Genomic DNA, 27,257 nt, shown 5'->3' on the forward strand with positions numbered 1-27,257 from the left:
TTCGTCCTTTTGTCTTATCAAGAAGATACATAACACTTCTCCATGCATGGTCTTTAGCTTTTCCGAGATGTGCTCTACCAACTGCACGATTTGTTCTACGTGTTTCCGTCAATTGACTCTTCCCAGGCACCTGCTTTGGGCCGAGGTGGATCGCCAGCACAGTGAGCCTGCCAATTGAACATAAAGAACCTGAGGTGGAATACTACAAGAAAGATCTAGCGTCTAGAATTCCCCATTCGCCAATTCTCTCCATCGAAAGGCTCCAGGAAGCAAGTCATATTGCTGCCTGAAGGGTGTGGATGGTGACTGGGGTTATGGGCAGCCCAACGAGGCTGCGAAACGCCTTGCCAGCACTACCTCATTGTCAACCTCGATACAAGTCAATTGCTCTCAATTTAGCCCTTTCTCCTGTCATGCATCTTCAACATTTATTTGAAATATCTCCTAGAGTGTTCGACCAAGATGGAAGGGTACAGCAAGCTCGCAAGCCTCATGGGTGATGCCCGCACGGATGGACACTTCCTGATATTCCAAAAGTTTGAGTCAATTAGCGCGCAAAACTTACTCTACCTTCAAGCTGAAATCACCAATCTCAAGGAAAGCATCGACAAGATAGCTCAGATTGACTCTGAGAATCCAGAGAGGAAAGATTTTGCCGTCGACTGGGAAACGCTCAGCTCCTCAACGGATAGTATCCAATATGAGAAATGGCTCGAGCTTCGCCGGAAACTCAAGGAATACTGTAAGAATTTCTTCAAGGATTATCAGTTACAATCTAACGCACATAGATAAAGCAATTGCGCACCACATGATGATCACTGGGCTTCCAGCACCACGCAAATACGACCTCGACTTCCTCCAGAAATGGCTCGAGCGTCCTAGCTTAGGGAACTCTGCATTCATCGGCGCAGACTGCGACGTGTACGATAAGCCCGCGGGGCTTGGGACGTTGGCTGCAGGAGGGGGACAAGTTGATGCGATGACAAGACTGCTTCTCAACGTGCTGCCAAATCTTTACCACTGGGGAGTTGTCCACCCTCTGCACAGAATCTGCGGTGAATGGATAAAGGTGTCCCATAGCCGTAAGAAAGATTCAAAAGAACACATATACTGATTGTGGCAGAAACCAGAAAGCCATCGAAACTGCGGACCGTCACCCCAACCAGAATCCACCTCCGGCACCGAGGAAGATCGCAAGTCCTGTCAAGACGTCTCAGTCACATCAACTACCTCATTAGATAACTCGCCAACACTCCGGCCCAGCACAGAAAGTACCTCAGACGAATCATCTTTCGATATCGAAGCCAACATATTCCTTTACCGCGACACACACTTTCATCGCGTTGCTACAATCCTCGGCACGCTGGTGTCTTCCTTGATACCTATAGCAGCAATTATAGTGCTTTCATTTGTGAGGGATATGACCGCGAGACTGGGTGCTGTGTGTGCCTTTACGGCAATATTCAGTGTTTGCTTGAGCTTGGTGACGGAGGCAAAGCGGGTGGAGAATTTTGCGGCAACTGCTGCGTAAGTTCCTTCCTTTTATAAATGGGATAAGAATGTAGGTGAAAGTGCTGACAAGGCTAAACAGGTTTGCGAGTGTTCAGGTTGTGTTTGTGGGGAGTACGAACGTGATGATGAGGTGATGCGATCGAGGAGATGTCACTTGAGAGAGGCCTCCTTACTAAGCGAGAACAAGTCCCTCAACTAAATCGTACCGTCGAATACAAGCGACGCTTGTCAGGGTCTGTTGTCTCGGCAGTCTAGTTCAAGACCAATATGTGACACTTTCGAGAAGATCTTAGGGTCCTCGACATTCCCATAACTCATCATTAGTTTCGGATCAAACCCATCCCCTCGTCGGTGGCTTGCTCAGTCAAAAAGTCGAAATGATGAGGTCTCAGTACTCCCTTCTCTTGATAATTACTCACTGCTAGACACCCTGCTTTAAGCGGCAAATTTTCGCATAATAAGAACTCGAAAGAAAGAACTGTCAAGGAGCAAGATGGTTCTCGACTCTACGGCCAGAGATGAATCACATACACTGTCGACAACGGATCTCGAAGACAAATCTGTGGAAAGACAGAGAGATCAGAGAGAGAACAGCGAACCGGCGTCAAATGAGGAGACGAAGGACTCGAAGTTTGCGAAACGGACCTTGTATTTCCAACTTTGAGAAATACCTCTTGGTGAAAATCAGTTGACACAACAACAAGCGCAAGATTGATTTCAGAGTCTTACCCATCTTTGATATCATCTGCACAGTCGCCTACATTAATAGAATCGCGGGCTAACAAAAGCATCTTTAAGATATCGCAATCGGCCAGAGTGCAGAATACATGTTTCGATCACTCCCAACACTCACTTGTTCAGCACCTTCCGCAAGCAGAATTCTTTCGTCTTAAGTGGGATCAAACAATCTATCGGTTTTAAACGTATACACGCCTCTTGTTTTAGTTATAACCTAGTTGTGTTGTCTGATGTCTCGAAATGTTCAGTCTCCTGAGTGACATAAGCGAGAAGTCACACCAGCGGGTGTCCCCTCCAAAGCCATCCTTCATACGGAGGCCATTATGATACAAGTAACAGTGTCCACACTCAGTTCCTATAATTCCTCAATCCCCTTAGAATCATGTACAATTATTTCTAACGTGAAATCCTTGCATTTGTAGTAAGACACACGTGACTTCCTCAAAGTCAAGTTCTTCCATCGGTAACAGACGGCATTCCATCCACCCTTGTGCATCTCGGCCCATAACCCCTCCCCCCATTCGCCGGACAACACTCCTCCGCCGGCAACAGCCCCATCTCATTGGTCGGGCAGCAACATTCCGTCGCTAACAACAATTCCTACCATTTCCAGGACATGAACAGTGGGACAAGATCGCCGGTCAGCAGTCGTCCACCAATGGAAACAAATAAACCCCTGAACCCGCATTGGAAACAAGGGAGAGCTGGGGAGAAGGGGAAGCTTGTTTTCCCCGCAATGGGATGATAAAGGTGGAGTGCCGGGTTGGCGAGTGAAGATATAAGAGCGACTCTCCGCCCTTTCAACAAGACAGAGCACCCAAAGTCTATCCAAGGACAACGGTAATCAATACCACATTCAATATGGCGAATCAAGAACCCAACATGAGCCCGCAAGAGTTCGAGCCTCCGACCAAGCCCGTCAAGGCCAGCCTCCTCGACAACCCCTATCTCCTCGGCGTCGCACTGGTCCGTCTATCTCTCTCAAAACTCCACCCAAAATGTCTAATAGAAAGATAGTTCGCCTCCCTCGGCGGTTTCCTCTTCGGCTATGATCAAGGCGTTGTCTCTGGTGTTCTAACAATGGAGTCCTTTGGCGCCGCATTCCCAAAGATCTACGCTGATGCTGGGTTCAAGGGGTGGTGGGTGTCGACGATTTTGTTGAGTGCGTTTCCCCTTCTATGAACTAAGATGAGAGGGGTGGCTGACGACGACAAGCTGCTTGGTTTGGATCTCTTGTCAATGGTCCCGTCGCTGATAAATTCGGGAGGAAGATGAACATGATTATTGCGGTTGTTATCTTTGTCGTTGGGTCTGCTATTCAGGCTGGTGCCGTGAGCATTGGGATGTTGTTTGTTGGTGAGTTTCACGGTATGAAGTTTGGGAGTTTGTTATCTGACGTGGCAAAGGACGAGCAATTGCGGGATTGGCGGTGGGGATGTTGACGATGGTTATCCCGCTGTATATCTCCGAGGTTTCTTCATCTGATATCCGTGGAGGTCTTGTGGTGCTGCAACAACGTGAGTTGGGTCAAGTTCCTTCCCTTGGAAGGGACGTGCTGAAAGTCAACAGTATCCATTACAATCGGTATCCTCGCAAGCTTCTGGATCGATTACGGAACACATTACATCGGTGGCACCCGCTGCTCACCATCCGTCCCCTACACTGGCGGAACAGCGTCCTCGCCATCATTTGACCCTTATACCGACGTTGGACCAAACGGTTGCACAGGCCAAAGCACCGCTGCTTGGAGAATCCCCTTAGCTCTCCAAATCCTACCTGCACTCATCCTCGGCATCGGCATGATCTTCTACCCTGACACTCCCAGATGGCTCCTCCTCCAAGAGCGCGACGAGGAAGCCTTCAGAGCTCTCTCCAAACTCAGACGCTTCCCCGCCGATCACCCAAGCATCGTCTCCGAAGCGCTTGACATCAAAGCCTCCATTCTCTTGGAGAATACATATGTCAGGGACAACTATAATGGCGCCTCGGGATTGAAGCTACATGTTTCTCAAGTAAGCCCGCGCTCCTCTGCCCCATTAGATTCGTAAGGAGTAAGAGCTGACGATAAACACAGTACCTGTCCCTCTTCACAAACAAGTCCCGGTTCCGCCGCCTTGCTATCGGCTGCTGCGTCATGTTCTTCCAGCAGTTTATGGGGTGTAATGCTATGATCTACTACGCTCCAACGATGTTCGCGTCTCTCGGTCTTTCAGGAAACACAACCTCTCTGCTGGCAACGGGCGTGTACGGAATCGTCAACTGTCTTAGCACAATCCCTGCCATTCTCCTCATTGACAAAGTTGGAAGACGACCATTGCTCATGTGCGGTGCGGCAGGTACTTGCATCTCGCTCGTAATTGTAGGTGCGATTGTTGGTGCTTATGGCGATGGGCTCGGGGCGCACAAGGCAGCGGGCTGGGTGGGGATTGCGTTTATCTACATCTATGATGTGAATTTCTCCTACTCATTCGGTAAGTCGCATCCTAAGGACGGATATTAAAAAGGAGTTCTGTACTGACAGACGAACAGCACCAATCGGCTGGGTCCTCCCCTCCGAGATCTTCAATCTCGCGATCCGCTCAAAGGCAATCTCAATCACGACTTCCACGACGTGGATGTGCAATTTCATCATCGGCCTGGTCACTCCAGACATGCTTGCCCAGATCAAATGGGGCACGTATATCTTCTTCGCTGCGTTCTGTTTGTTGGCCGGAGGGTTTACGTATTTCTTTGTCCCTGAGACGAGGGGAAAGACGTTGGAGGACATGGATCTCGTTTTCGGCGATACAGCAGCGCATGAGGAGCAGGAGAGGATTAGGCAGATTGAGGCGCAGCTAAGGGGTGTGCAGATTGATGGGACGGATCCGGAGAAGGGGATGGTGGTTGAGCATACTGAGTGATTGGAGAGCGAGGCGTGGAAACGAAACAAGGAGATCAAGGGAGAAAAGACGGAATTATCATAGATCTCGCTGGGGATTTTGGGTGTTGATAGCCTCGGATACGTTTGGGGTGATAGCGAAGAATAATGAATTATGGCCGATCAGAGAATAGTCTCCTGCTAGAACTACGTAAATTCATTATCAAAATTTCGAAGCATGAGCGTTTCTTCATCAGGGAAAGGTACGAACCAATATTCTAATCTTACAATATAGAATTTTCATTACATCGTCCAGTTAATCTCTCCATTTTCCCAATCCCAAGCTCCCATGTCCCCACCAAATTGATCATTCAGAAACTCATCAGCGAAATTCCCCTCCCACATTCCGAGACCCAAATCCTCAGACAGACCACTATCCAGCGCAGGCGAAAGACGATTGAAGACGCTGAGACAGCGTTCAGCTAGTCGATTTGTAAGGGCTGTGCGACTGAGTAGATCCCTGGTGGTGCGGATGTCGTTCAGCCAAAGGATCGAATCGGGATGTGTTGGGTCGGTGAGGAGACAGATGATAGGCACGAGTCCGGCTTGGAAGAGGAAGTAGAGCATGTACCAAGTACTCAGTCTTGAGACCATGCCGGTGGCGACGAAGTCAGAGATGGAGTTTATGGTTGCTCTCGCACTCTGGATGCACTTTTCGCGGCATGCGAGCTCTTCGCTTGTCTCAGGGACGGCGCTCAGCTCGGCTTGCTTTCTCCGGCCTGCCAGTTGGAGGACCACGGGACGGAAGAGGATGATTTGGAGGTTCCAGCTTCGCCAATCCAGACGATAGCGAGCAAAGAGAAATGCTTCGCTGGCGTGTATGATAGGAGAGTCGAGCTGGAAGTACGGCGGGATTGAGTTCTCCCAAGTTTCGATGATCTGGTTGAGACTCAAGAGCTCCTCAGGTAGTGGGTAAGGGGTTGAAATTAGTCGGTGGTGGAGACTGTTGGTTTCGAGGTGAAACAGAGACTGTGATATTAGACCTGTGTAGGCTGTGGGATACGGAAGCTCATCGGGTAGTATGTTTGTATGTGACGTTAAAGACTTAAAGCAATCAGCAGTTGGCAAGGATAAATACGTTGGAAATATACCTCTTCGTGAATATTTAGAACTGGGCTGGCGTCCATGATACCTCTCTCTGGTAACAAAACAGGGCGACCGAAGGTGATTGATGCCCCGCTATCGAATACGAACAATCCCCACCAGACTCTTCGTCGCATCTCTCGCTGGAGATGTGTGATTTCCCAATTCGGAAATTCTTTGTGCAGACCAAGGCTGAGAGCCATTCGTACCGCAAGTCCAAGGTAGTTCCAGCCTGTATTTGGCCGGTTTCGTTTTTGAGCGTAGTTGCTCAGCAGGAGCAGTGCCTGGACCATGGCTAGATTGCCACTCTCAAAGATTGAACTCTCTTCTGAGATTCGGGCCACCTTTCGGTAGAAGAAGTCATCCATGACAGATTCATCGTCGCCAATGCACCATGCTCCGAGTGCAAGAACAGCGTTGTACAGGATTGTCCACGAATTTCCTTCAGGCCGAGGACTCTTGCCTTGAAGCTGAGCACGGAACAGTGGCTCGTGAAGGAAGGGATATGTGGTGTGATAGTATCTGAAGTATGCATCCACGAAGGTATTTTCTGAAATATTCGAGAAGGGCAAACTCATGGGGAATAGATCTGAAAACATGGATTGGGAATGCCAGCTGGGAGAACTGAAAGCTTGTTGATCTCCGTCTCGCTCTCGACTGAGTAGAGCTCGTAGAGGAACAACGCTCGAAGTAGCCCCTTTCCGCTCTTGTCAGCACCTCGTCTTCCATTGCCTTCCGAGACTTACCTAGATACCCTGCACCTTCAGGATTGACTGATAGGGCTGCCATTCCATCAGCTAGCTCATTCAGACTGACAGCATTCTCTGTCCAATCGAAGCCATCAGCTGCCTGTGGTAAACTTTCGGAAGTTGCCTCGGCTTCGTGACTGGCTTCTCTTGATGAGGGTGACAATTTGCTGCTCGGTGAAGCCGCAACATTGGTCTTCACAGAAGCATTCTCTGACGGCCGGATAGTCGACGATAAAACCGTCTCAATATCCACACCGGGAAACAGGGCCTTGATCGTGGTCTCTAGATCTCGAACTCGATCTTCAGCAGCCGTCAGGTTATTCCGCGTCAATGGCGTGCGAGAAGCTTTCCGACTGTAGTTGCATTCCAAATCAAGCTGCAAGCAAGGAGCGCACGTCGGTTTCTCCTTGGTGCACTAAGATATGATGTTAAAATCCCTTAACATAAGCCCATGAAAGAGTGTTAAGGAATACCTTATACTTTCTGGTCCTGCAGCAGTCACATGCAGAGTAGAACTCACTGGCATCGTCCGACATGGTCGCGCTGCTAGGAATTGGTCACACTTGCGAAATGTTCCCTCACCGCCTCATCAACCACCATCGATCCCCTTTGCGATCTGACCATTGAGATATGGACACCGAAGGATTGTGGAAGTTGTCGATATTGATGTTGTCTGAAGAGAAGAAAATGGCTCCGCTATGAAAATTAGTGTACCCCGCAATCTGGCACGTGAGCGACAGGGGGCACCAATGAGGAGATTAAGCACGTGATAGTCAACATAGAAGCTTACTTAAACCTTCTTTGGATTTATTTCAACGAAAGATCCTAGATCAAGAGCAGATGGACTTTTTGGCGTGCGGTGCATTAGCCAGACGCGCGTGTGAAACTTTTACGGATCGAGCGTTTTGAAGTCAAATTCATTCAAGTATAAATATTTCTCGGGTGATGCCCTACGCATTCGGTAAACTACATGTATGTTAAGAAAGCCTTGCATTATTTCATATTGAATGATCTCCCAGACGTACTCAAGCTTTGGGATAGGACTGTGGCGCTATTCCGCGGACGCTAATTGGCTTGTTTGGTTAGCTTTCGGAGGCAATTTTCAGCACTATTTCATCGTCACATTTTCTTCGCAGCAACCCAAAGTTTGTGGAGTCAATTGAATGAAACTTTGTTTCTCTTTGGAAACTATTTGGCCTGTTCAATAACCAAATCTCCAGGGAGCATTGGTTGAGAAAGTCATTATACCTACTACTTAGCAAAGCGCAGGGTTGATTCTGAGTATGGGTCAGCTGCGTTGAAATAATTGAAGATATAAGCAGAGTTACTACCGGCTTCCCACAATTATTCGCCCAGATGCAAGATGTGTGTTTGTTTTGTAATAAAAATAAAAATAAAAATAGATTGTCTCCAGGTGGCAATGTCTCGTGAGAATAGTAAACAACAGTGAATCCAAAAATCCTCGCCAACAAACGGGGATAAAGTTTATACTTTTGGCAAATTGGTCCTTCCTCTGTGATGGATCACTGGAAAGATTGGAAAGGTTTGCATTTATAAGACTAAGAGGATGGACCGGGAATGGGAATATGGAGGGGGGAAATCTGAGTGCGGGAAGGAACAAGAAGTTATTAAAGCGTATCATCTACTTTTCTAACAAGTTCCTATCATCTGGCTTTTACTTACGTATCAAAATTTAAGCGAATCTAAATAAATCAGCACTCGGGCTTATTTATGGCTCATGGCCGGTCAGCGCCTGTTTATCCGCTATTAAACCTCGCTACCTTGCATTCAACCAACAACGGCAACCGCAGCAGCAGCAACAACAACGATACCAATAACGAAAACACACAATGGCTGGCATGGCACCTAATCTAAGGGCAAGCTTGAGGGACGACTGGGACTACTACAGACTCATGCAACAACGACTACCATCGCCTCCACGACCACCACCGCAGCGGCCATCACCACTGCCACAAATAATTCTTACTCCGCCGACAGGCGAGCTTGCTCTGGTGCCGGCTAATTTTGGTCACCGCTGGTATCACCACTGGGAGCCATACGCGCCGCATTTGAACTACCTCAACTTGTGGTATCACACCTTGGTAACTCAAAACCCGCAAGGCGCGTCCTCTCATTTCCGGAAAGTGATCGACTCTCGACTTGGATACCTAGGACTTGCCGATCCCTCTTTCAAAATGGCATTCGATATACAGAATCATTGGGCCGTCGAAACGCCTCTCAGCGGTGGTCTCCGATGTCACGAGTCTCTTGACCTTGGTACCCAATCCCTGCGCCAGTTAGATTTGGACGCTATCAACCATCAATGTCGTTCCTTTGGATATGGTCGGAGAAAGATTCTCCGGGAGTTTTTGCTCAAGATGTCGACTGACTACATGTCCACCTTCGTGAGTCGATCTGTTATCTTATTCTTGACCCCTCTGATACCAGAACAGGAGATCAAGCATGATGGCGATTTGGTAAAGGTAAATCTTATGCCATTTTCTCCTGCATCCCAGTACCATTTGGATACGCTTCTGCGCTACGATGAAGTGTACGTGCTCAAACAATCGTGCAATTTTCATTGATATTAGCACTAGTGTCAAAATCTCAAATGGCGCACTTGCTGACTACATGTTTGACTAGAAACGACTCGAACATGGGATATAGAGGGCGTTTCTTCAAGCTGGTGAGTAGTTTCGGCCCTTGTTCTAGTCGCCCTTGGCATCGCTGATAAGACCTCAGAACCTGCTTGTCAACAAGAAATCGCGCTTCACCCTCTTCCCTCAGCTGCCACCCGAAGTACAAGCACTGGTCACTCAATATCTCACGACAAGCCAACCACGCCGCCTCCAACTCCGATTCGCGAGGGACCAAGAGATGGGAAATATGCGGCAGCCAGACACTCGTTTTTCTACTCATGAATTACGGACCGTTCCTCCGATCCTCCAGGTCAGCAAGCAATTCAGAGCAAAAGGCACCCCATTCCACGATTACATCGAATTGAAGTTCCTACAAAGAGACGCTCGAGGGTTGATTTATCTTCCTAGTGCCGATATGATATTCATCAACAAGGCAGGGGCGGAAAAGGTAACTCCTCAAGCGTTCAGAGCAAGGCTTATTGCAACCAAGTCTCTACAGAAGGTCAAGAGCATCGCACTCTCAGTCGCACGCCCAAACTTCTCGGCTTTCGTCAAGGACTTCAAGAATTATGGTGGCTTGGAGCTGGTGTTCATCGTGTTGACAGAGATGGAGGAGGCCGGCGATCGGAAGTGGGGTCTCGAGAATACAGAGGAGATTGTTGATACCCGCTTGACATGCAAGAAGGAAATCCTCTTCGAAGTGATCCATCCGAGCAACTTATGGGTTACAAACGTGTCAATACCAGGCGTCAAAAGCAAGAGCCGTGCTCTCCCCATGCATAGAGAACCGGAGGTGATGGAACAGTTGGTGATGGAAATGGCCAGAGGGCTCGGAAATGTGAGAGTTGCGCCGAATCTTCGGTTTGTGAGATTGGTTAAGTGCCTCAAGACTCAGGAGCAACTTCAGGGAGGAAGCCTTCGAGGCATTGCAGTTAGAGGCACTTAAGCGGAGTGCACTGGAGGAGATATGAGTACTAGGCACTCCTTCTATACGAAGATCACGGCATAAAGTGACGGGACTACAGGGCATTTGAACTACAAGTCCACTTTCAGGCCACTTTCTGCTGGATTCAACCACTAAAGCCCCCTATATTTCCAGGCCACTGCCCTGAACGAACGCTATAAACCGCAAGCAAGGGGTACCACACCTTTTTAAGGCGTATCCCTGTACTTACAGGGGAAGGTTCGCTAAGGTACCCTATAATTACCCCCTCACAGCGTCCGAGCGCTATAGTTGCTCCGCCAGCAGCGCTATAACCCCTGAGCACCTTCCGACAGCCCTGCAAATGTCTTACACTCTACTTCAGGGCACGAGGCCTGGAGTTATAAGGCCTTATAGCGGGCTTAACCCCTCAATTTGCACGCTGTAGTCCACTGAGCGCCCCAAGCGAGTCTAAATGCCCTGTAGTCCCGTCACTTTATGCCGTGATCTTCGTACTCATGACGACTTCCCATTTGCGTGGATTCAAAGGTGGGAAGAGATGTTCACTCTCAGGGCCGGGGAGGGGGGTTTTCCTGGCATTACACTGGACTGATATTGTGTGGATGACATTGTTCTGGTAATTCGAAAACATAATAAGGAGAAGAGGCCATTGAGAAGCCGGAGAAACCTGGACGCCAAGATAAACGAAAAGGGTGGAGGCAGTTTAACTCGCATGCAAGAGGACCTCTGAACATCACGATTGAGGCTTAATGACAGGCTTCCTAAGGTATTATACGAGAAAATTCTTCAAGACTCTTGTCTGTACCTTGCAATTATATTTTGAGTACAGCGAGGGTATTCGCTGAAAGCCTTGATAGCCGTGCAACCCATCTGGAATTCTTCAAATACAATCTTGAAACTTCTTTGTTTATGCCAACAAATTTCCATTCATATCCAAATAGCTGTATAATAATTGGAAGGGCTTACTGACCAAGTATTTGGTCTCTAGGGAAACACTTCGAGATAAGTCTGATTAGTGATGCAGGAATAAATGAGTAGTAATACTGTAGATCTGCGTGACCCAGTTGCTATGGATGAGATAAAAGAACATTAGAATAATAATAGTACTAAGGGGCTGCTGGTGAAATCTGATGTTCATGGGGCGTGTCTCAAGAGTTTTCTTTGCTACCCCATCAATATTTGCGCTTCCATGTGCCTCGCCCTCTTCCATTTCATTTTCGCGTGGATGTCCTGGCATAGCCCTTATAACATTTCTAGTCCGGGGGCTCGAATAGGGAGGGTCTGCTTTAGATATAGAATAAACTCCACTTAACACATGCTCCATGGTGAGTCCTTCCATCCTATATTGGTGAATTGTTTGGAAAAAGTGGTAGGGAATTGATTATCACGGCGAATCCCATTGCTTATCTCTTCATAAGCACCCTAATCTGTGAATATGTTGGATGCGGCTCTGACACTTTTAGGACACTTTCTGATCTGCGAGCTCGGCCACGAGTGCCGGAGAAAGACACGGCTAGCCTTGCATTCTAATTCAGCAATAACCAGAACACAATCTTGGAAGAGGAAGTTGATTTCATCAACTATCCAGAAGATCTCTTTGCCATAGTCCCGAAGACGAAAACGTTTTTAAGAAAAGTGTTGGCATGGTCTTCCCATTTCCGCCTAGCACGTCTCTGGAGGAAATCCTCTGTTATAGTGGACGAGAATATTCACTACGCTTCGGATCAACGGATTGGCAGATTTATATCTTTTACAGTTACGGGCTTGGGCCTAATGATGATAATAACGCCTCTCTGGATTCTGGCTATAGTTAGTAATAATGTGACGAGGTTAGCCATCCTTACGTTTTTGTCGTGGTGTTTTTAAACATGGTTTCTTTTATGACCGTGGCCAAACTCTTTGAGAATCTGGCTGCAACTGTGGAGTGGGTGGCCCTTATTTGTACAAGTAAAGGTGAAACTAACATGTGCAAAATTGACAGATATGCTGCTGTTTTGATCGTGTTTTTGCAGATTCCATTCCGAGGAATGGGCCAGGACTTAGATGAGATCCTTTCGAGATTCCCAATTTCACAGCCTGGACTTGCTTGCTGTTGAGACGAATGAGTACCTCTGCTCTGGCATTTTATGGGAATCCTGGCGGCACTGGCTCCCAACAAAAAGAAATGAAGGACGGATTTTCGTCGACGAACTTGTAGAAGCCCATGGATTGGCAACCTGGATAGCCAATATATTACTGAGGATGGCTTTGCGACGTTGAATGGAATGCACACCGTAATTGCGACACCTGGTAAGGAGGATGTGCAGGTTTGAGAAACCTTGATGGGAAGAAAATTGTACGGTGGAAAGCTTCACTTCGCTTAATTGTGCTCGTCAAAAAGTCGCAAAAATTGCACTTGTCCAAAGAAAAATATAAAAAATAACAACGTTCAAAATATGGAAAACTCATGAGCCCCAGGGGCGGCTTGGGAACTCATTAGAATAAAGATTCGAACGACTTTTTTTGTAGCTTGGCAATGTATGTGCTGGTTAGGCACCGCGACTTAGACTTGTTAAAACCCCACTAAGCGCAGCTCTTATGACCATACATTGAAGCGAATATTGCTTAATTTAGGTTATTAAGGCAAGGGAAGAGAGGGGGGCGGATCGGGTGGGTCCAGGCTAGCTTCGGGGTAGGGTTTCGCTTTCCCCGACGAACAGCGTAATAGGATCAAGGAGGATTATTTGAGAGTGGGCGGATGTTTTATATTAGTGGTTTCCTTGTATATCTTGGCCTTGACTTGAAGAGGAGGAGGGCTCAAGCAACTACGGACAAGAACCTCATCGACTCCCAGCAGATCGCCATCTGCCTCACTTGTCTTCGCAGTTTTCGAGCCCTGCAAACTCGAGCCCTCTGCTTGTTTCGTTGCTTCCGAAGACAGCCCCTCGCGATAGCTCGCTACATTCCTTCGACATACCTAGCCAGCTATGGCACATCGTTCCTTCCACGCGTTCCTCAGGGTCGCTCGATCCTGCCGGAAGAGAGGAAGTTCTATCATAATTCGTCAGTAGGACATGCCTTTCATGTTCTTGGTAAGTTTTCTGGCACCTGAGACCGCTCGTGGCACTCCATTTTTACCAAAACATCAAGGGGTGGTACTCTTATCCCACGAAAAACCCCTCCCGTCCCCCCCCGCCGTATTTCTCGCAATAGTCCCAGGATTCATCTCCCTCCGCACATCCGAACCAGATAGCTCATGCGCAACCTCTGCGCTCAGCTCTCCTGGCTGCGCCGTCAAGGTATCAGCATTCATCTCTTGCATCTGTACATCCGACCCCGTCGTGCTGTCAACCGGCTGGTATTTCTGTCCACCACTACCCCCGCCGTAATATTTCTCAACATATCCTGGCGGCGGTGTCGGATTTGCAACAGTCTTCTTGGCCTTCCGTCGTTGAAGGAGGAAGAGGGCAACTCCTGCCAGAACGGCAAGCAAAACTACAGCAACACCGACTCCAATGCCAGCCTTCGCGCCACTGCTCAGCCCAGTGTTCAAGGACGGGGTATCGTTCGTGCTCGGGTCGCCTTCTCCTGTTGCTGTTGACGTGCTGCCGCTTGTGCTGGCCGGCGAACCCAATTCTACGGTTGTGGGCACGGCCCGTGCTGTGGGTAATACAATAAACAAAGGACTATCGGCGCCGTTTCCCGCCGTAGTGTTGGGTCTCAGATTGAAGTTGCAGCTCGAGACGCCTTTCCAGACCAACGGGATGAGTTGTGAGCCGTTGTAAGGTGCGACCTTTTGGATGGCCTCTGCGATGCATCAGCAAAATACAGGATAAGGAGAATGTTGAAGGGGAAGGAGGGAGTATACCTTGGATCATGTCATGATTCACGGAGTTGTAGCAGAATGTATAGAGGAGGGGATTCTTGAAGGGGGACCGCCAGGTTACGTTCACTGTGTCCTGGTAATTGAGGATCTGGTTGGTCGTGGGGAAGAGGAATTTGACGCCGTGATTGTTTGCTGATAGTGTAAAACCCAATAATGACAAGTAGCAGAGCAAGAAGCTCTTGAACACCGAAGGGTTTGCCATGAGGACCTCTGAATGCACGCAATTGAAGAAAGCCAAAACCAAGAATGAAACAAAGGGAGTGACAGCAAAGAACTTTAAGAAAGATGAACAACACGGAAGGACGAGCTGAAGTTGGAAGCAGGACTTCTTTAGCTCAGAAATAACCAGATCTTGGCTTCAGCCAGGCGGCGCAGTTTTTGGGGGCGAAGGGACTCAGCTGATCGTCCCTGAATCGTCATTCGATCAGCACCAAGACACCATGTTCAGAAGCCACTAATCTCAGACCAGTAGCAGCATCTAATTGTGTTCCCAGTTTTTTGCCACCATCTGGGATATGGAGGAGATCTTCGGTTGTGATTGGCGAAGCTGTACGACCCTGCTCGTTGGCAGGCCGTTGATACCAAGGCTTTTCAGGCAGAGAAAAAGTGACCGATTTTTGGATGTGCGCAAATAAGATAAATCCGATTTATTATTAACAAACATTTAACAAATAGCACTATATTATTTGCTATTTAGATTTGGTAGCTTCTCAAGAGGTATACCTAAGGTCGGCATAGATTTCAGAAAGTTAAAGGGCGAGAACTAAAGAGCATAGTGGAGGGAGTCTTGGTGTTCTTGCGTACGAAAATCGGCCATTTTTTACTCCGGCCGAGAGGCTTGCTTACCGGAGCCGTACTGAGGCTTCTGACGTTCAGTTTCGTAAACAAATTTTGATACAGACACGCATTGGAAGCTCGCAGAGTTTTGATATGAAGAACTGGACTTGGAGTTGTAGAAGCTTAGATGAAGATGGAGTGAGATGAGGTTGAAATAGAAGTCGTATCGTGCGGCCGCTCCCGCCGCTCCACCCTCTTCCCCAAAAATCTCGGCTCTGTGCTTCGTCACAACTTCATCAAATTACCAGTAATCAGCCTTCGGGTCGATATGGCGCCTTCGCCCACCCAGCAAAGAAGAACACACAATACCCTTCTATTTCAGAAGCTGCTGAGCCTTCGGGATGGCGCGAGTCCGTTTACGCTCGTGCTGGATACGCTGGAGCAGAGTGGCGGGCCAATCGTGACGGAGTTTGCGAGACGAGCAATGGTATGGACCTTCTTTCATTTAATTCTATTGTATAATATCATAAGAGAGAGCAAGCGAGTGCGTGCGTGTTCCTCAACCTTCTCCTTCCTCGTCACGGTTTTGAGTCGTCGTGGAAATTTTTGGGTTATCACGTGATGGGTTGTCAACCTCGTTGGTGAATATAATCCAGAATAAATGAGGTTATATTGAAAGTGAATGCGACATGCAACAAAAATTTCGCTCTCGCTTAATAGGCCGCTAAGTGAGGCGTGGATAAGAATTTTCTCGTTGACCTTCGCATTGTCGTTTTAAGCAGAGATTTCGCGCTAAATTTGCCGAATATCAACAGATATCGAGGTCCAAAATCATCTTCATCTCCTTCTCTACACTGCGTAAGAAGGTTCCATATGAGATTGATTTGTTCGTCTCTACAAGGGGGAAGTCGCTGGCAAATTTGAGGAAGGATATTGTTGCTCTTTTACCCCCGCCACCGACTGGACCACCTCCTGTGTCGGCAAACGTCACCAGTGAGTCTTCTCTTCACCATATGACCAAACATTTGAGGTGCTGACACGGAGACAGAACACCTCCTCATAATCGATAATCTCCACACGCTCGCCAGCGCACATAGCCAACACCTCTCAACATTCCTGTCCTCTCTCCTCATGGGCCCCAAAATATCCCTTCTAGCAACATACCACTCCGATATCCCGCTCTCCATCCCGTCTTCCACAACTCCCTACGCACCAGATCCCCCCACAACACTCACTTATCTCGCTACCGCTATCCTCACCATTTGCTCCCTTCCACAAGTCCTAGCCAGGAAACGCGCACGAGATAAGAGCCTCCAGGAACCAGTCTTCGGGCTCCAAGAAGGAAGAGATGGTGTCCTTGTCGGGTTGTCTCGCAAGAAAGAAGGAGAGGATGGCGTGGTTGTCAATATGGAGGTTCGACGACGCTCGGGGCGGGGAGTGGTGGAGAATTTCGTGGTAATCCTGCCTTCCGCCACATCATCTTCCTCGAGTTTGAAAGGCGTGGCGTTGAGTGATGTTATACTCTTGGATGATCACCCACTTTATTTTTCTACCCCATCCAGTCTTGGAGCGGCTGGTGGAAGTGGCCAGGGAGAAGAGGAAGTCGAAACGACATTCAACCTCGGCTTGACAGAGAAGCAAAAACGCGACAGAGAGGGTGTCGTCCTCCCCTACTTCGATGCACAGAGGGAGGGTGGGGCTGCAGGTCCAGGTGAAGGAGGAAGAATCTTATACGATATGGGCGCCGAGGATCGAGAGGATTTCGACGATGAAGAGGATGAAATCTAAATTTCGACGTCGAATCCTTGAACAGGGCATTTTTCGCTCGCTTACTCTCGGGAGGAGTCATCCAAACCACATACGTTCTAGAGCCCAGCTGTCAATCATTTTGCAAAGGTAGCCAAGGAGCGAATCTAGCCTTACCTTCCTCCTGCCTTGAAGTCCTTGTACAGCTCAATCCAAATATCCCTTGCCCTACAATCAACCTTCCCCTCCTCATCAACAACACACGCTGGAACCACCTTTTCCTGTTCCTCTGCCGATGTCTCCTCCCACGGCTTTGGGAAAGGATAATCGGAGAAATGGACAAATTTTGCCTCTTGCATAACTTTTGCGGGATCCCACTCCCCTTTCCCATCCACAAACGCCATATGCTTCGGGTCCGGAGAGCGAAATTCTCCAGTAAGCAAGGCGTACTCTCGATGTGGCAAGATCGCGCATTCGTTGCCAAAGAGGCTATTAATGATCTCCATATCATACGTCCCTCTCGTCGCCTCCTCAATCGCCTTCTGAATCTTCTCAAGCGCCATAGTGCTCGGTTGCAAGACCATAATATGGGAACTCAGTTTCGGCTTCTCCAACCAATACGCCCTCGGCAGAACCGCCTCGGCACTCGGAAGAAAGAACAATGCATCAATATTCCCCCTTAACGTGGAGTCAGAGTCAAGGTGTATAAGCCTCTTATACTGCGTCTGATTAAACGCCAACAGCTTCGTATATGAATCAGCCCAGATGTAATGGACGTTATTTTTATGTTGTTTTTCGACGAGAACGGGTTTTACTTCGTAGATATTTTGGGCCACGGAGAGAAGGTGGGTAGCGGTGGGGGAAGAAAGGAGGTCGGGGGTGTAGAGGAGGAGGCGGTCCGCGCGGCTGGAATGCTGGTGTAGGGCGGAGAAGAGCATGAGGGAGGAGCAGAGGGCATCGGGGGTGGTGGCGTATTGTGTGTATGCGAAATGCGACCAGTCTACTTCTCCTTCTGGGATGCTTGGTATTGTGACTGGATCGGTAAAGTAGCACTTTGGGCCGGAGATTCCGAGACGGGCAAAGGAGTGGTAATTTCGAATCTTTGTTGGCAATGTGAGAAGTACAAGAGCAATGACGATGAAGACGACGACAGTGCGGAAGTGTTTTGAGCGAATGATTTGGCCGAGGCTCGGCTTTACTTGGACTTTTTGAATAGGATCATGGCTGTCACCTCGAGTGCCTACTGGCAGAAATGGCGAGGTGTGGAGAAAGTCAGGGATGTCTGACAGGCGGCGTTGGCGTGCCATGGCGGAGTCCACGCTGATCACGAGACAAGCTTCACGTGATCAACCATTCAAGTTGATATTATCGCAAAGACAAACGCCGCATCGCCATCGCGTTCCTTTCGCTTCCTTTCCATTATACTCTTGTCAGCTAATCCACCGCTATCATTGGGTAGAATACTTGCAAGCCTCCAAAATAGGCTGCCTCCAATACACTCACAGCATCTCCGCACGTTGTGTCCCAGGATCCGTTTCCGGACTGCCAAGCTTTTATACCAGCCCACCTATCCTATAACAAAAGGTCTTGAAGCGAGGAAAAATCGAAAGCATGTTTAAAGAGAAGAAGAGCGGTAGATGTGTCTACTTTAGATCCAACTCGTATTCTACCCCTGATCGGCATCTTCGGCCTCGCTAAAAGTACGAACGCGTCACCAACCGGTCGACGAACTTTTACATTTAGCCGTTGGCTGTGCCCTTTACGTATTATTAGAGAGGCAATATATGCATAAGGTTCTGAGTTTGTTCATCGTCGCGTTGATCGATTAGGTACCCAGAGTGGATCTAGTTTAGTACTGCATATATATCTGCTCTTTGTCATTCCATCGCGTTCTTTTTTGATCCCATTCAATTCCTTCGCGGAGCATACGGAGGCGGCAAAACCTAACTGTCTCTCTTGTGCCGGTATCCAGATTCCGATTGTCACCAGCCATATACTCCGGGGAAATTTCTCCTCAGCGGCGTCTCCTCTATCTGCAATTCAATGGCCAAAACTTTCAGTTTTCGCCTCCTCGCAAGCCGTTGTCGACTCATAAGCCAGAATAACAGGGCTGAAAGCAGGCGGATGCCGAGCCAAGCTGTGGAGACGCCGACTGCGATTTTGCTGTTCTTTGTAAGAGGGATAGAGGGCGTAGCAGGAGCGAGATTCTGACTTTTGTGTTTTAGCCTTACTTCGTTTGAGCTTCCGACCCTCCTACCATTACAAAAGTAAATTAATGTGAGGAAGGTGAGGGGGGATGCTTTACGGCGTTACCTTTACTTCCACTGCTGGGGAAACCTGCCCTTGATCGTCGAAGACGGGCCTTGTAAATACTATTCCGAGGAGATAGGGAGTGTGCACCTATATTGAAGGGAATGAGCCAATCGTAGGAAGTGGAGGTAGAGGGTGCTAAGACTGCGAGTAATTAGTTTGTCTACATGATGGCTTCTGCACAATTTAACTTTTCAAAATAAGAAGGAGGATGAGGCAGCAACGTACAGTTGTAGAGTGGACCCCCCCCCCCCAGCAAATCGGCCATGCGGGGCGTTATTTATCCAGACGATGAGCCATGGGTTGTCACTGATATAGGGTACGTCATCGGAGTCATATGCCCATTGAAGCAAGAAGTCTTGATTTGGCTGCATATCCCATTTCGTGTTTGTAACGTGGAGAGCTTGTGAGATTTGAATCGATATCGATGCCAACAGAAGGATAAAAACAGGAGGGCTCAGCGTTATGACCGATTCAGAGTCTATTTATTGAGGCGGCTGGTTGTGGTTTCTGCATACAGGAGCGGGCATACGGAAGATCGAACAAGTGTTGTATGTGATGTGGCTCCTGCTACACTTTTTTTGCAACACTCAACAAGACGGGTGAGTGGTGGGTGTGTTGCTTTTTCATCGGCAATTCAACCAACAAAGTCATATGTAATAAACGAGCTGGGCTGGGTATCACTGCTACCCCGCTTGCAATTAACCGTCTCAGCAAACTGCACTGCAGCGCTCTGGATATATATGAAGGGTAAATAGAATGTAGTCGATCAATCTATAATCTGGATATCATGTAAACCAGATCTCGCGCTGTCAGAAAAAGGAAACTGCCGTAAGAAAATTGAGGAGTCTCTCTTTAAGACTCCTTTGATGGATTGTTGCAACTTGGCAAAGACCCTAGAGGATTGTCATAGAAGGTCTTCAGAAGTTTACTTTTACCCGGCAGGTACATAGGCTTGCTTTAACGAGTCGTTTCGGGCGTGCCTCGCTTATTTGCCCCTGAAAAACGGCAACAACAGGGGATGTCCTTTCAATAGTTCCTCGAAACCCTCCAAGACAAGCTCATTGCTAGCTAATATGTCTTCAGATAGTAAGTAAGAATTTCAATCGATTGACTTGACGCCCTAAACCGTCAGGCCTACTTATCACTTCGTAAATTTGCTCCATGCCGATTTCTGCCTAAGGTCGGCGATGGCTCACGAAAAGAATCCGGTATCGGCCTGCGATGACGATCCTTGACTTCAGAGATAACCACGACCGTGACGACTTCACAAGTGCTTGCCTGATAACGACTTTATATGTTACTATTTTCTCTTGATCGAGCGTGCTCTCGATCCTGATACCACTCAAGTCAAGGCTATTTATAGACTTTGTTCTTTGCAACTATGGACGAAAAGAAGGATCAAAGGAAGTCCGGACTTCAGGTCCCAATTGATCCCATCACGCTATCAGAGGTGGCTTCGGTAGCAAAGTCTCTTATCAAAAAAGAGGTTTGGGACTACTACGATTGCGGTGCAGACAGCCAGACCGCACCACATGAGAATGAAGCAGCATTCAAAGTGTGAGGCCCTCGTACCTGTTTTTCGTGCATGTGAATTGACCCCCTCTCAGCCTCAAAATCCTCCCTCGAGTACTTCGAGATGTCTCTTCGGTCAGAACCAAAACCACTCTTTTCGGACGAGAATATCCTGTCCCATTCGGTCTCGCACCAAGCGCGATGCAGAAGCTTGCCGGTGGCGAGGGAGAAATGGATGTAGCGAGAGCAGCGGCAAAACTTGGTGTAAACTTGACTTTGTCATCGCAATCAACTACCAGCTTGGAAGATGTTATGTCCTGCAAGGAAAGCTCGTCCGGTGGAGGTGATCCTGCATTTTGGATGCAGCTCTATCTCACGAAAGATCCCGAGAAAAGCGTTCCTTTGATCAAAAGGGCTGAAGGTGAGCCCAAATACCTTAAACTGTTCTGAGGTACGCTGCTCATATCTATGACCTCAGCTGCTGGCTATGAAGCCCTGGTCTTGACTGTAGATACACCCGTCCTCGGAAAACCGCATCAACGAACGCAAAGTGCCTCTCGTCCTCCCCTCTGGTCTCCATCTCGCAAACATCGAACCGGCATCCCAGTCTCCTCAAACTGACAGAAAACCAACTTTCAATCGCAGACTCATGGACGCGCGCATACTTCACGACGCTGAAACCATCCTCAGCGAAGCTGGTGGGAGTACTCACAGCAACAGCCTCACGTGGGACACTACCATTCCACTTATGAGAAAAGTAGCTCCGGGTATGAAGATTATTCTCAAAGGTATCATGACCCATGAGGACGCGGTGTTAGCGGTGAATCATGGTGCCGATGCAATCGTGGTTTCAAATCATGGGGGGAGGCAGCTTGATGAGGCGAGTTCTACTATGGAAGCTTTACCTATTATTCATGCTGCTCTGGCCACTAAATCTCCGGAGCCTGGGAGGAGGAACAAGATTCCAGTTATTTTTGACGGCGGAGTTAGAACTGGCGCTGATGTGTTCAAGGCATTGGCTTTGGGGGCAGATTTTGTGCTGGTAGGGAGGCCTGTGCAGTAGGGATTGGGGTATAAAGGGGAGGAGGGTGTGGAGACTGTGATTAATATTTTGGAGAGAGAGCTTTCGAGGACGATGGCGTTAGCTGGTGTTACGAAAATAATAAGTAAGGAGTATATCGGGGTTAAGAACGTTGGAGGTTTTGGGGTGTCAAAGTTGTAAGGTACTATAGAATAGAAGCAGAGATAGATAATATTGATCAACTTGATGTGAAGCAGGAATTGTGCGACTATTTCGAGGAATATTGAAGATTCATCATGGTATTCAGTCTCTTGGCCCTGTGGCAGCCATTACCCTCCTCAAGGAAAGCTTCCCTTCGGAGGACCAAAGTAACCTCTCGCAGGGATCGGAAGAATCCCCTTCGAAGACCCATCAATACCAGCAGAGCTGACCGTATTACCCCACCACTTCAAGCTCTTTGGATTGTATCCCACAGCAAAGAACATAATCAACCCACTAACAGCAACACCAGCAGTCAACGCAGCCGATAACACATAATTGTACTTCTCCCACCACGCCAATCTATGTCTCGGCATCCAATACATGAAAATGAACGATAAGATCATTCCCGGAGTCTTGTAGGACAGGTTGGATGGTGCCCAGTGCTGGATTCCTTGGATGATGAGAATTGGGTTTAACCACAACAGAGAGGCGACGAATGGAAACAGCGTGCTATCTAGGATCTCGAAGGTTCGTGGTCGGAGCTTCACGCGCAACTTTTCTTTGATGGGAGGAAGGTAGATTGGACCATAGCCTTGGCAGACAAGGAAGAGAATTGCGATTGCGGTACCCATGAGGAAACACCACTTGAAGAGCGGGTACAGGGAGTTGAACATTCTGTCGGATCCAAGAAGACCCCACATCAATGAGGAAGCGTAAAGCGGAAATCCGTCATTGGCGCACGTAAATCTGCTGGGCTGATCAGGTGTGCAGAGACCTTTGACGTTCGTGAGCACGAAGTCTTGCGTTCCCACGGCCACGAAACAGGTGATGATGATCGTCCCGATCTGGCTTCTGAAGACCGCCCTGGGAGAAATCTTGCAGTAATGAGCCATCTTTTGATCTTGCACGTAGTTGTCTCCATATCCAGCGAGAGCCCAGGAGCCGAGAGTTTGGGCGAACAGGAAAGCATTGGGGTTGTTAGGGAGGATGAAACCGGTGATGACTTGAACCAGAGCCCCGAGTCCTAAGTTCGTACCGGTCGTCGCTGACAAGAATGAAAGTGGGACTGCGAAGACGATGTTGATGGCAATCATCAGGAATGGGAGCCATACCGGAGTATCAGATGGGAAGATCTTGAGGAAGATGACTGAGACGATGATGGCGCCGAGCAAAATCAAGAGGAACCACCAATCTGGAACTTCCTTATACTTTGCCATGAGTCGGCTGTGCACATCCATGGTATTGCCCTCGTAATTTCCTTTGCCGTATCGAAGGCCTTTATAAAAATCGATGAACGCATGTTTCATAGTGCTCCATTGGTTGCCCATGATGTAGAGGAAGTAGACTGGGTAGAAAGCAAAGTTGGCCCCAACAGTGAGAATATACCCAGCAGAATAGAATGGGGGCGAGTAGTTCTGGTAAAGCTTCTCATCGAGCTTGTTGTTGACGACTATCTTCTGAACATTGAAAGAGGTTCCGTCGTTCGCAAACGCGGCGGAGGAGTTGATAGGCAGGTACCCGGTATTATACATGTTGGAGTAGTAGATTCCCAGAATGACGAAAGCACCGAGGATGCTACTGATGTACATTGTGCACGTAGCGAAAAATGGCTGAGCCAGGGCAGCATACGAAGACGTGGCAACGTTCCAGTCAAAGGTCGTAATCGGGTTAAATAAGCCCAGTCCGAGTCCTGATCCAGTTATGAGAGCGAGTGTAAAGTTTTGGGGGGCTATCCAAGTCATCCAGTTGAATGTCGCCAAGGCGGTAAACAGATATCCAGGGAACCAGTAATAGAAAAACATGCATAATGTGGTAATGTAGAAGAACTTGTACCGGGAGATTGTCCACCCATAGATATTTTGCTTTGGTTCGGGTTTTGTCAGAGCTCGGTTCATTGCGATAAGTGGCAGAATAGTTGGCCAGAGTGCCTTGACAGGGTAGACGCTAAATCGTCTGAGATATCCGGCGAATCCCATACCCATCAGTTGGACGAACAAGGTCAGCATCAACTGATAGCCAAAAGTGACGAAGCTCTCGCCGTAGAACACTGGCGACTTCTGGACCAAGATCATTCCGTAACTATTGGTGGTGTAGATTGCAATGTTGTAAGTGATCGTCGCGAACATTTGCTCCTTGAAGGTCCACGGCCCAGGATTCAGAGAGTGACGAGTACCAGCGACCGTAAGCCCCCAGTCAGGTAATACCCATGTGAGGAACTTTCCGCATGGAAATAACAAGATCTGAATCACAGTTCCGCTCAAGCCTTGAGTTGAAGTCAGCATTGGCAATCCAAAGGATAAGTATATGTTCTGATCTAGACTTGCTAATTGAAGGGAAACGACTGTTGAAAAAGGTTGACATGAAGGTTCCGATAACAGCCCAGCCAATACCCAGGAAGTAAGCTCGGATCGTCTCAACGGGAACATCGCTGTTATCCAGAGGCTCGGCAACAGCACGGACACCAGGATAGGGAGATGAATATCTCATCATCGTGGCATCGATTCTTAGATCCCGATCGTAAAAGTCACCGTAGAGCTTGGGACCTTCCAGCAGTCGCTTCATGCGGTCTCTCATGTCTGAAGGCTAAACAACCTCAAAGTCAGTCTTCTTGATTTGATGTGTTCCTAGCCTTCGTATTTTCGAAGAGTTGAAAAGGATGCCCTGAATAGACTTACAAAGTTCCAATCATCTGCATGGAATTTTACTGACTCCGAAATGATAGCCACGGCTTCTTCTTCAGTCATATTATTGATTATATTCAAGATGTGCTCTCCTTCTCCATTGGGAGCCAGCACCTCCAACATTTCGTGAGAGATTTGGTCTCCCCATCGCTCCTCAATGACACGAGGCAGGATCTTCTCCGGATCTGAATCATTGGAATTGATGCCATCGATCCCATCATCGCCTATGATCTCCATCGCCCCAGACATGATTGCAGAACGAAATCTAAATCCCACGAAGTTGGAAATTTGAGGGTGCTGAAGGTAACATGGCAGCCTTAAAGCCCTTGTTGGTCAAGACTTTGTTGGAAAACCTGGGATATAAGCTATCAGATTCCATGCCGCGATAACCTAGAAAGTGGGATAGGCGGTTGAGATAAAGTAGAATACCCTCCGGAAGTGTGTATCCTCGGCAGGCTTGGACTGACGGCGGCGGGAGCAGCTTGAATGTCAAGCCCAAGAACTGTCAGGCGGGGGCGCTCGCAACGTTGCAATATACAACAACCTGCATCTGTGCACGCTTACTTTTCCCCACCTATATATTCGTTGTCTAAAAATCTGTTGGTTAGAGGCCCTAATTCTCGACAGATCACATTGGTCTGCGTAAAAGGTGTCCACTTAAGTGGGACCAACGAGCATCCTAGCATCCATTAAGACCTACAATAAATTGATCAACCCATTCTAGTGGGTAATACAGTATTTTTTGTTGGACGTCCTAATGGTTTCGAGGGGTTTCGAACCTCAGTCTGGTAAATACACACTACTGTGGGTCTGCCTTTTGGATATGGATTGATTTGATTGAGGGAGAAATTCAAACTAACCAGCTTATTGAATCTAGCGAGGGCGGGGTTGATGTACATGGGTGGCACAGTGGATTTCCACTCATAAAAATGAAAGTGGGATTTCCGAACATTGTGACTATGCAAACTCTTTTGAAAGCACGAGAGCTGTGCCAACATAGAGTAATCAATCCAACTGACTACTGGGTTATTTGTTAACTGATCTAGGGACAAGAGTAGGGCACCAGAATTTGAAGTTGGGATGGTTCCCTCCGATATATTTGCCAGGACCAGGGTTCCCTCGGTACATCTCAAGCCGCCGACAGGCTCATCTAGGAGCAAAGTCAGCGCATGACCACCAGAATGTGGGGAAAAGTCTATGTTTCACGTATGTTCTGGCTTCTTGCAGACTTGCATTTGGGAGCTTCCTATTCGGGGTAGCGATTATCTTCTCCTTCCCCATCAGAGTCCCAACGTCACGCAGGGATCGGTAGGCCGCCCGGCAATTAGTTCATCTCCGAGTTGGTAGAAAAGCAACTTGAATAACTAGTAGTGTGTTTGTGACGATCTTGGCGCAAACTGCGGGCGGCTCGTATCTGGGGTGCAGTGTGTCAAAAAGTAATCAAAGCTAATTAATTAGAATTAATTATGATTTGATTAGCTTGATTTTAACTTTAATTTGACTTGATTAGGATTGTATTTAATTATAATTAATTATAATTATCACGTGAAAGTAAAACCTTATACATTTCTTAAGTATTACAAGGCCTGGCTCTAGACTTAGAAAGCAGGTTAGAGTGGCTTCTATTCCGAGAATACTGAACTAAGAAGAGAAGGATATACAGGTGCGTACGGCAGGTGAGCATGCGAAATAGCCAAGTCTGATATAGCCTAGCATGTTGCGTGCAGGGAACATGTATAGCCATAGCGCGTGCAATAATAATTTTTACCGCCTTCGTCTTCGTTTGCTAAGCACTAGGCTAAATCCGGTAAGGACAACTTTAAGTGACCCTAAATACAGTTAGTCCTAACCTTATTCTAGTCTTATTTCCGCTTTCCAGGCTCTATAGTCACGTGCGCAATCACTTAGTAAACGAATTAAATATACTTAATTATATTTGATTATAACTAAGTACGATTTGATTAGGGACTAACCGAGATCCCTAGTCAATGCACACCCCAAGCGAATGCACACCCCGAATTTTCAGCCGACCTCGAGCTTAATTAATTAATTATTAAATAACCACGCAATTAATCGGCCTAAAATTAAAAATATAAAGCAATTGAACTAGGCACATTAAGTTGGCTAATCAGGATTTTTCATTTTCTAAGGCGTTGTGATAGAACAATCTCCCTTCCCGATCGGGAGGTCTGTACTATCCTCACAGCTTCAGAATCGTCCTCCTCTATTATTACCGCTTCCTGAGCCCCTAAATTCGATAAAATCGAAGACCCTACCCTCAATATTACTATACGAGAGGGTTTGGCTTTTTTAGTAGCATTTCTAGCTACAGTAGCTGCCTTTCTAGCTACTGCCCTTTCCAAAACCTCTTGTCACGAGCACAAGATCTAGGGCCTGGAAGGCGTGGTTAGACTGTCTCTATTTCGACGATTCAAAGCTAAAGAGAGAAGAGGATCTCGAAGGAGCCTCGGATCTAAATAATCGCGAGCTATGCACGGGCCCACGTGCTAGTTTAAGCTCAGGGTCACGTGTAACCATTAGCTAACTACAGATATTACGC

The 27,257-nt window shown here is 47.8% G+C and overlaps 9 protein-coding genes across 9 annotated transcripts; 5 read left to right on the plus strand and 4 right to left on the minus strand.

Moving 5' to 3' along the window:
• Positions 1-462: 462 nt before the first annotated feature.
• K444DRAFT_638802 (uncharacterized protein) lies at positions 463-1,646 on the plus strand (the record flags this gene model as incomplete). Its single annotated transcript, XM_024884308.1, has 4 exons — positions 463-742; positions 789-1,069; positions 1,124-1,527; positions 1,592-1,646. 4 exons carry the CDS (start codon positions 463-465, stop codon positions 1,644-1,646), a joined length of 1,020 nt encoding a protein of 339 aa, XP_024726204.1.
• Positions 1,647-3,316: 1,670 nt separating this feature from the next.
• Positions 3,317-5,351, plus strand: K444DRAFT_622865 (general substrate transporter). The gene is made up of 6 exons (XM_024882185.1): positions 3,317-3,412; positions 3,466-3,606; positions 3,657-3,767; positions 3,820-4,262; positions 4,325-4,721; positions 4,780-5,351. Exons 1-6 carry the CDS (start codon positions 3,331-3,333, stop codon positions 5,148-5,150), a joined length of 1,545 nt encoding a protein of 514 aa, XP_024726205.1. The 5' UTR covers positions 3,317-3,330; the 3' UTR covers positions 5,151-5,351.
• Positions 5,352-5,410: 59 nt separating this feature from the next.
• On the minus strand, positions 5,411-7,535 carry K444DRAFT_549080 (putative C6 transcription factor; the record flags this gene model as incomplete). Its single annotated transcript, XM_024876422.1, has 4 exons — positions 5,411-6,211; positions 6,259-6,947; positions 6,997-7,414; positions 7,473-7,535. The coding sequence occupies 4 exons, from the start codon at positions 7,533-7,535 to the stop codon at positions 5,411-5,413; spliced, it is 1,971 nt and encodes a 656-aa protein (XP_024726206.1).
• A 1,314-nt stretch (positions 7,536-8,849) lies between these two features.
• K444DRAFT_670958 (uncharacterized protein) lies at positions 8,850-10,584 on the plus strand (the record flags this gene model as incomplete). The annotated part of the gene is made up of 5 exons (XM_024887691.1): positions 8,850-9,404; positions 9,453-9,482; positions 9,516-9,550; positions 9,643-9,685; positions 9,742-10,584. 5 exons carry the CDS (start codon positions 8,850-8,852, stop codon positions 10,582-10,584), a joined length of 1,506 nt encoding a protein of 501 aa, XP_024726207.1.
• Positions 10,585-13,312: 2,728 nt separating this feature from the next.
• Positions 13,313-14,744, minus strand: K444DRAFT_670959 (uncharacterized protein). The gene is made up of 2 exons (XM_024887692.1): positions 14,429-14,744; positions 13,313-14,367 (listed from the first exon to the last, which is right to left on the minus strand). Exons 1-2 carry the CDS (start codon positions 14,646-14,648, stop codon positions 13,706-13,708), a joined length of 882 nt encoding a protein of 293 aa, XP_024726208.1. The 5' UTR covers positions 14,649-14,744; the 3' UTR covers positions 13,313-13,705.
• Positions 14,745-15,551: 807 nt separating this feature from the next.
• On the plus strand, positions 15,552-17,011 carry K444DRAFT_549536 (uncharacterized protein; the record flags this gene model as incomplete). The annotated part of the gene is made up of 3 exons (XM_024876465.1): positions 15,552-15,710; positions 16,039-16,197; positions 16,268-17,011. The coding sequence occupies 3 exons, from the start codon at positions 15,552-15,554 to the stop codon at positions 17,009-17,011; spliced, it is 1,062 nt and encodes a 353-aa protein (XP_024726209.1).
• Positions 17,012-17,092: 81 nt separating this feature from the next.
• K444DRAFT_622871 (glycosyltransferase family 8 protein) lies at positions 17,093-18,573 on the minus strand. The gene is made up of 2 exons (XM_024882186.1): positions 18,473-18,573; positions 17,093-18,381 (listed from the first exon to the last, which is right to left on the minus strand). Exon 2 carries the CDS (start codon positions 18,274-18,276, stop codon positions 17,143-17,145), a length of 1,134 nt encoding a protein of 377 aa, XP_024726210.1. The 5' UTR covers positions 18,277-18,381; positions 18,473-18,573; the 3' UTR covers positions 17,093-17,142.
• A 2,090-nt stretch (positions 18,574-20,663) lies between these two features.
• K444DRAFT_657950 (FMN-dependent alpha-hydroxy acid dehydrogenase) lies at positions 20,664-22,016 on the plus strand (the record flags this gene model as incomplete). The annotated part of the gene is made up of 5 exons (XM_024886203.1): positions 20,664-20,839; positions 20,890-21,215; positions 21,273-21,313; positions 21,402-21,836; positions 21,879-22,016. The coding sequence occupies 5 exons, from the start codon at positions 20,664-20,666 to the stop codon at positions 22,014-22,016; spliced, it is 1,116 nt and encodes a 371-aa protein (XP_024726211.1).
• A 137-nt stretch (positions 22,017-22,153) lies between these two features.
• Positions 22,154-25,217, minus strand: K444DRAFT_605411 (OPT oligopeptide transporter; the record flags this gene model as incomplete). The annotated part of the gene is made up of 3 exons (XM_024878852.1): positions 24,692-25,217; positions 24,337-24,599; positions 22,154-24,272 (listed from the first exon to the last, which is right to left on the minus strand). The coding sequence occupies exons 1-3, from the start codon at positions 24,944-24,946 to the stop codon at positions 22,154-22,156; spliced, it is 2,637 nt and encodes an 878-aa protein (XP_024726212.1). The 5' UTR covers positions 24,947-25,217.
• Positions 25,218-27,257: the final 2,040 nt, after the last annotated feature.

This window comes from Hyaloscypha bicolor, assembly GCF_002865645.1.
Source record: "Hyaloscypha bicolor E unplaced genomic scaffold K444scaffold_191, whole genome shotgun sequence".
In the NCBI taxonomy this organism is placed as follows: domain Eukaryota; kingdom Fungi; phylum Ascomycota; class Leotiomycetes; order Helotiales; family Hyaloscyphaceae; genus Hyaloscypha; species Hyaloscypha bicolor.

Coding starts and splice junctions, on each gene's coding strand:
- K444DRAFT_622865 (XM_024882185.1), top strand. CDS start 3,331: ATGGAGTCCTTTGGCGCCGCATTCCCAAAGATCTACGCTGATGCTGGG. Junction 3,413..3,465: donor GGTGTCGACGATTTTGTTGA/GTGCGTTTCCCC, acceptor GACGACGACAAG/CTGCTTGGTTTGGATCTCTT. Junction 4,722..4,779: donor GAATTTCTCCTACTCATTCG/GTAAGTCGCATC, acceptor ACAGACGAACAG/CACCAATCGGCTGGGTCCTC.
- K444DRAFT_670959 (XM_024887692.1), bottom strand. CDS start 14,648: ATGGCAAACCCTTCGGTGTTCAAGAGCTTCTTGCTCTGCTACTTGTCA. Junction 14,368..14,428: donor GAATCATGACATGATCCAAG/GTATACTCCCTC, acceptor GATGCATCGCAG/AGGCCATCCAAAAGGTCGCA.
- K444DRAFT_622871 (XM_024882186.1), bottom strand. CDS start 18,276: ATGGCACGCCAACGCCGCCTGTCAGACATCCCTGACTTTCTCCACACC.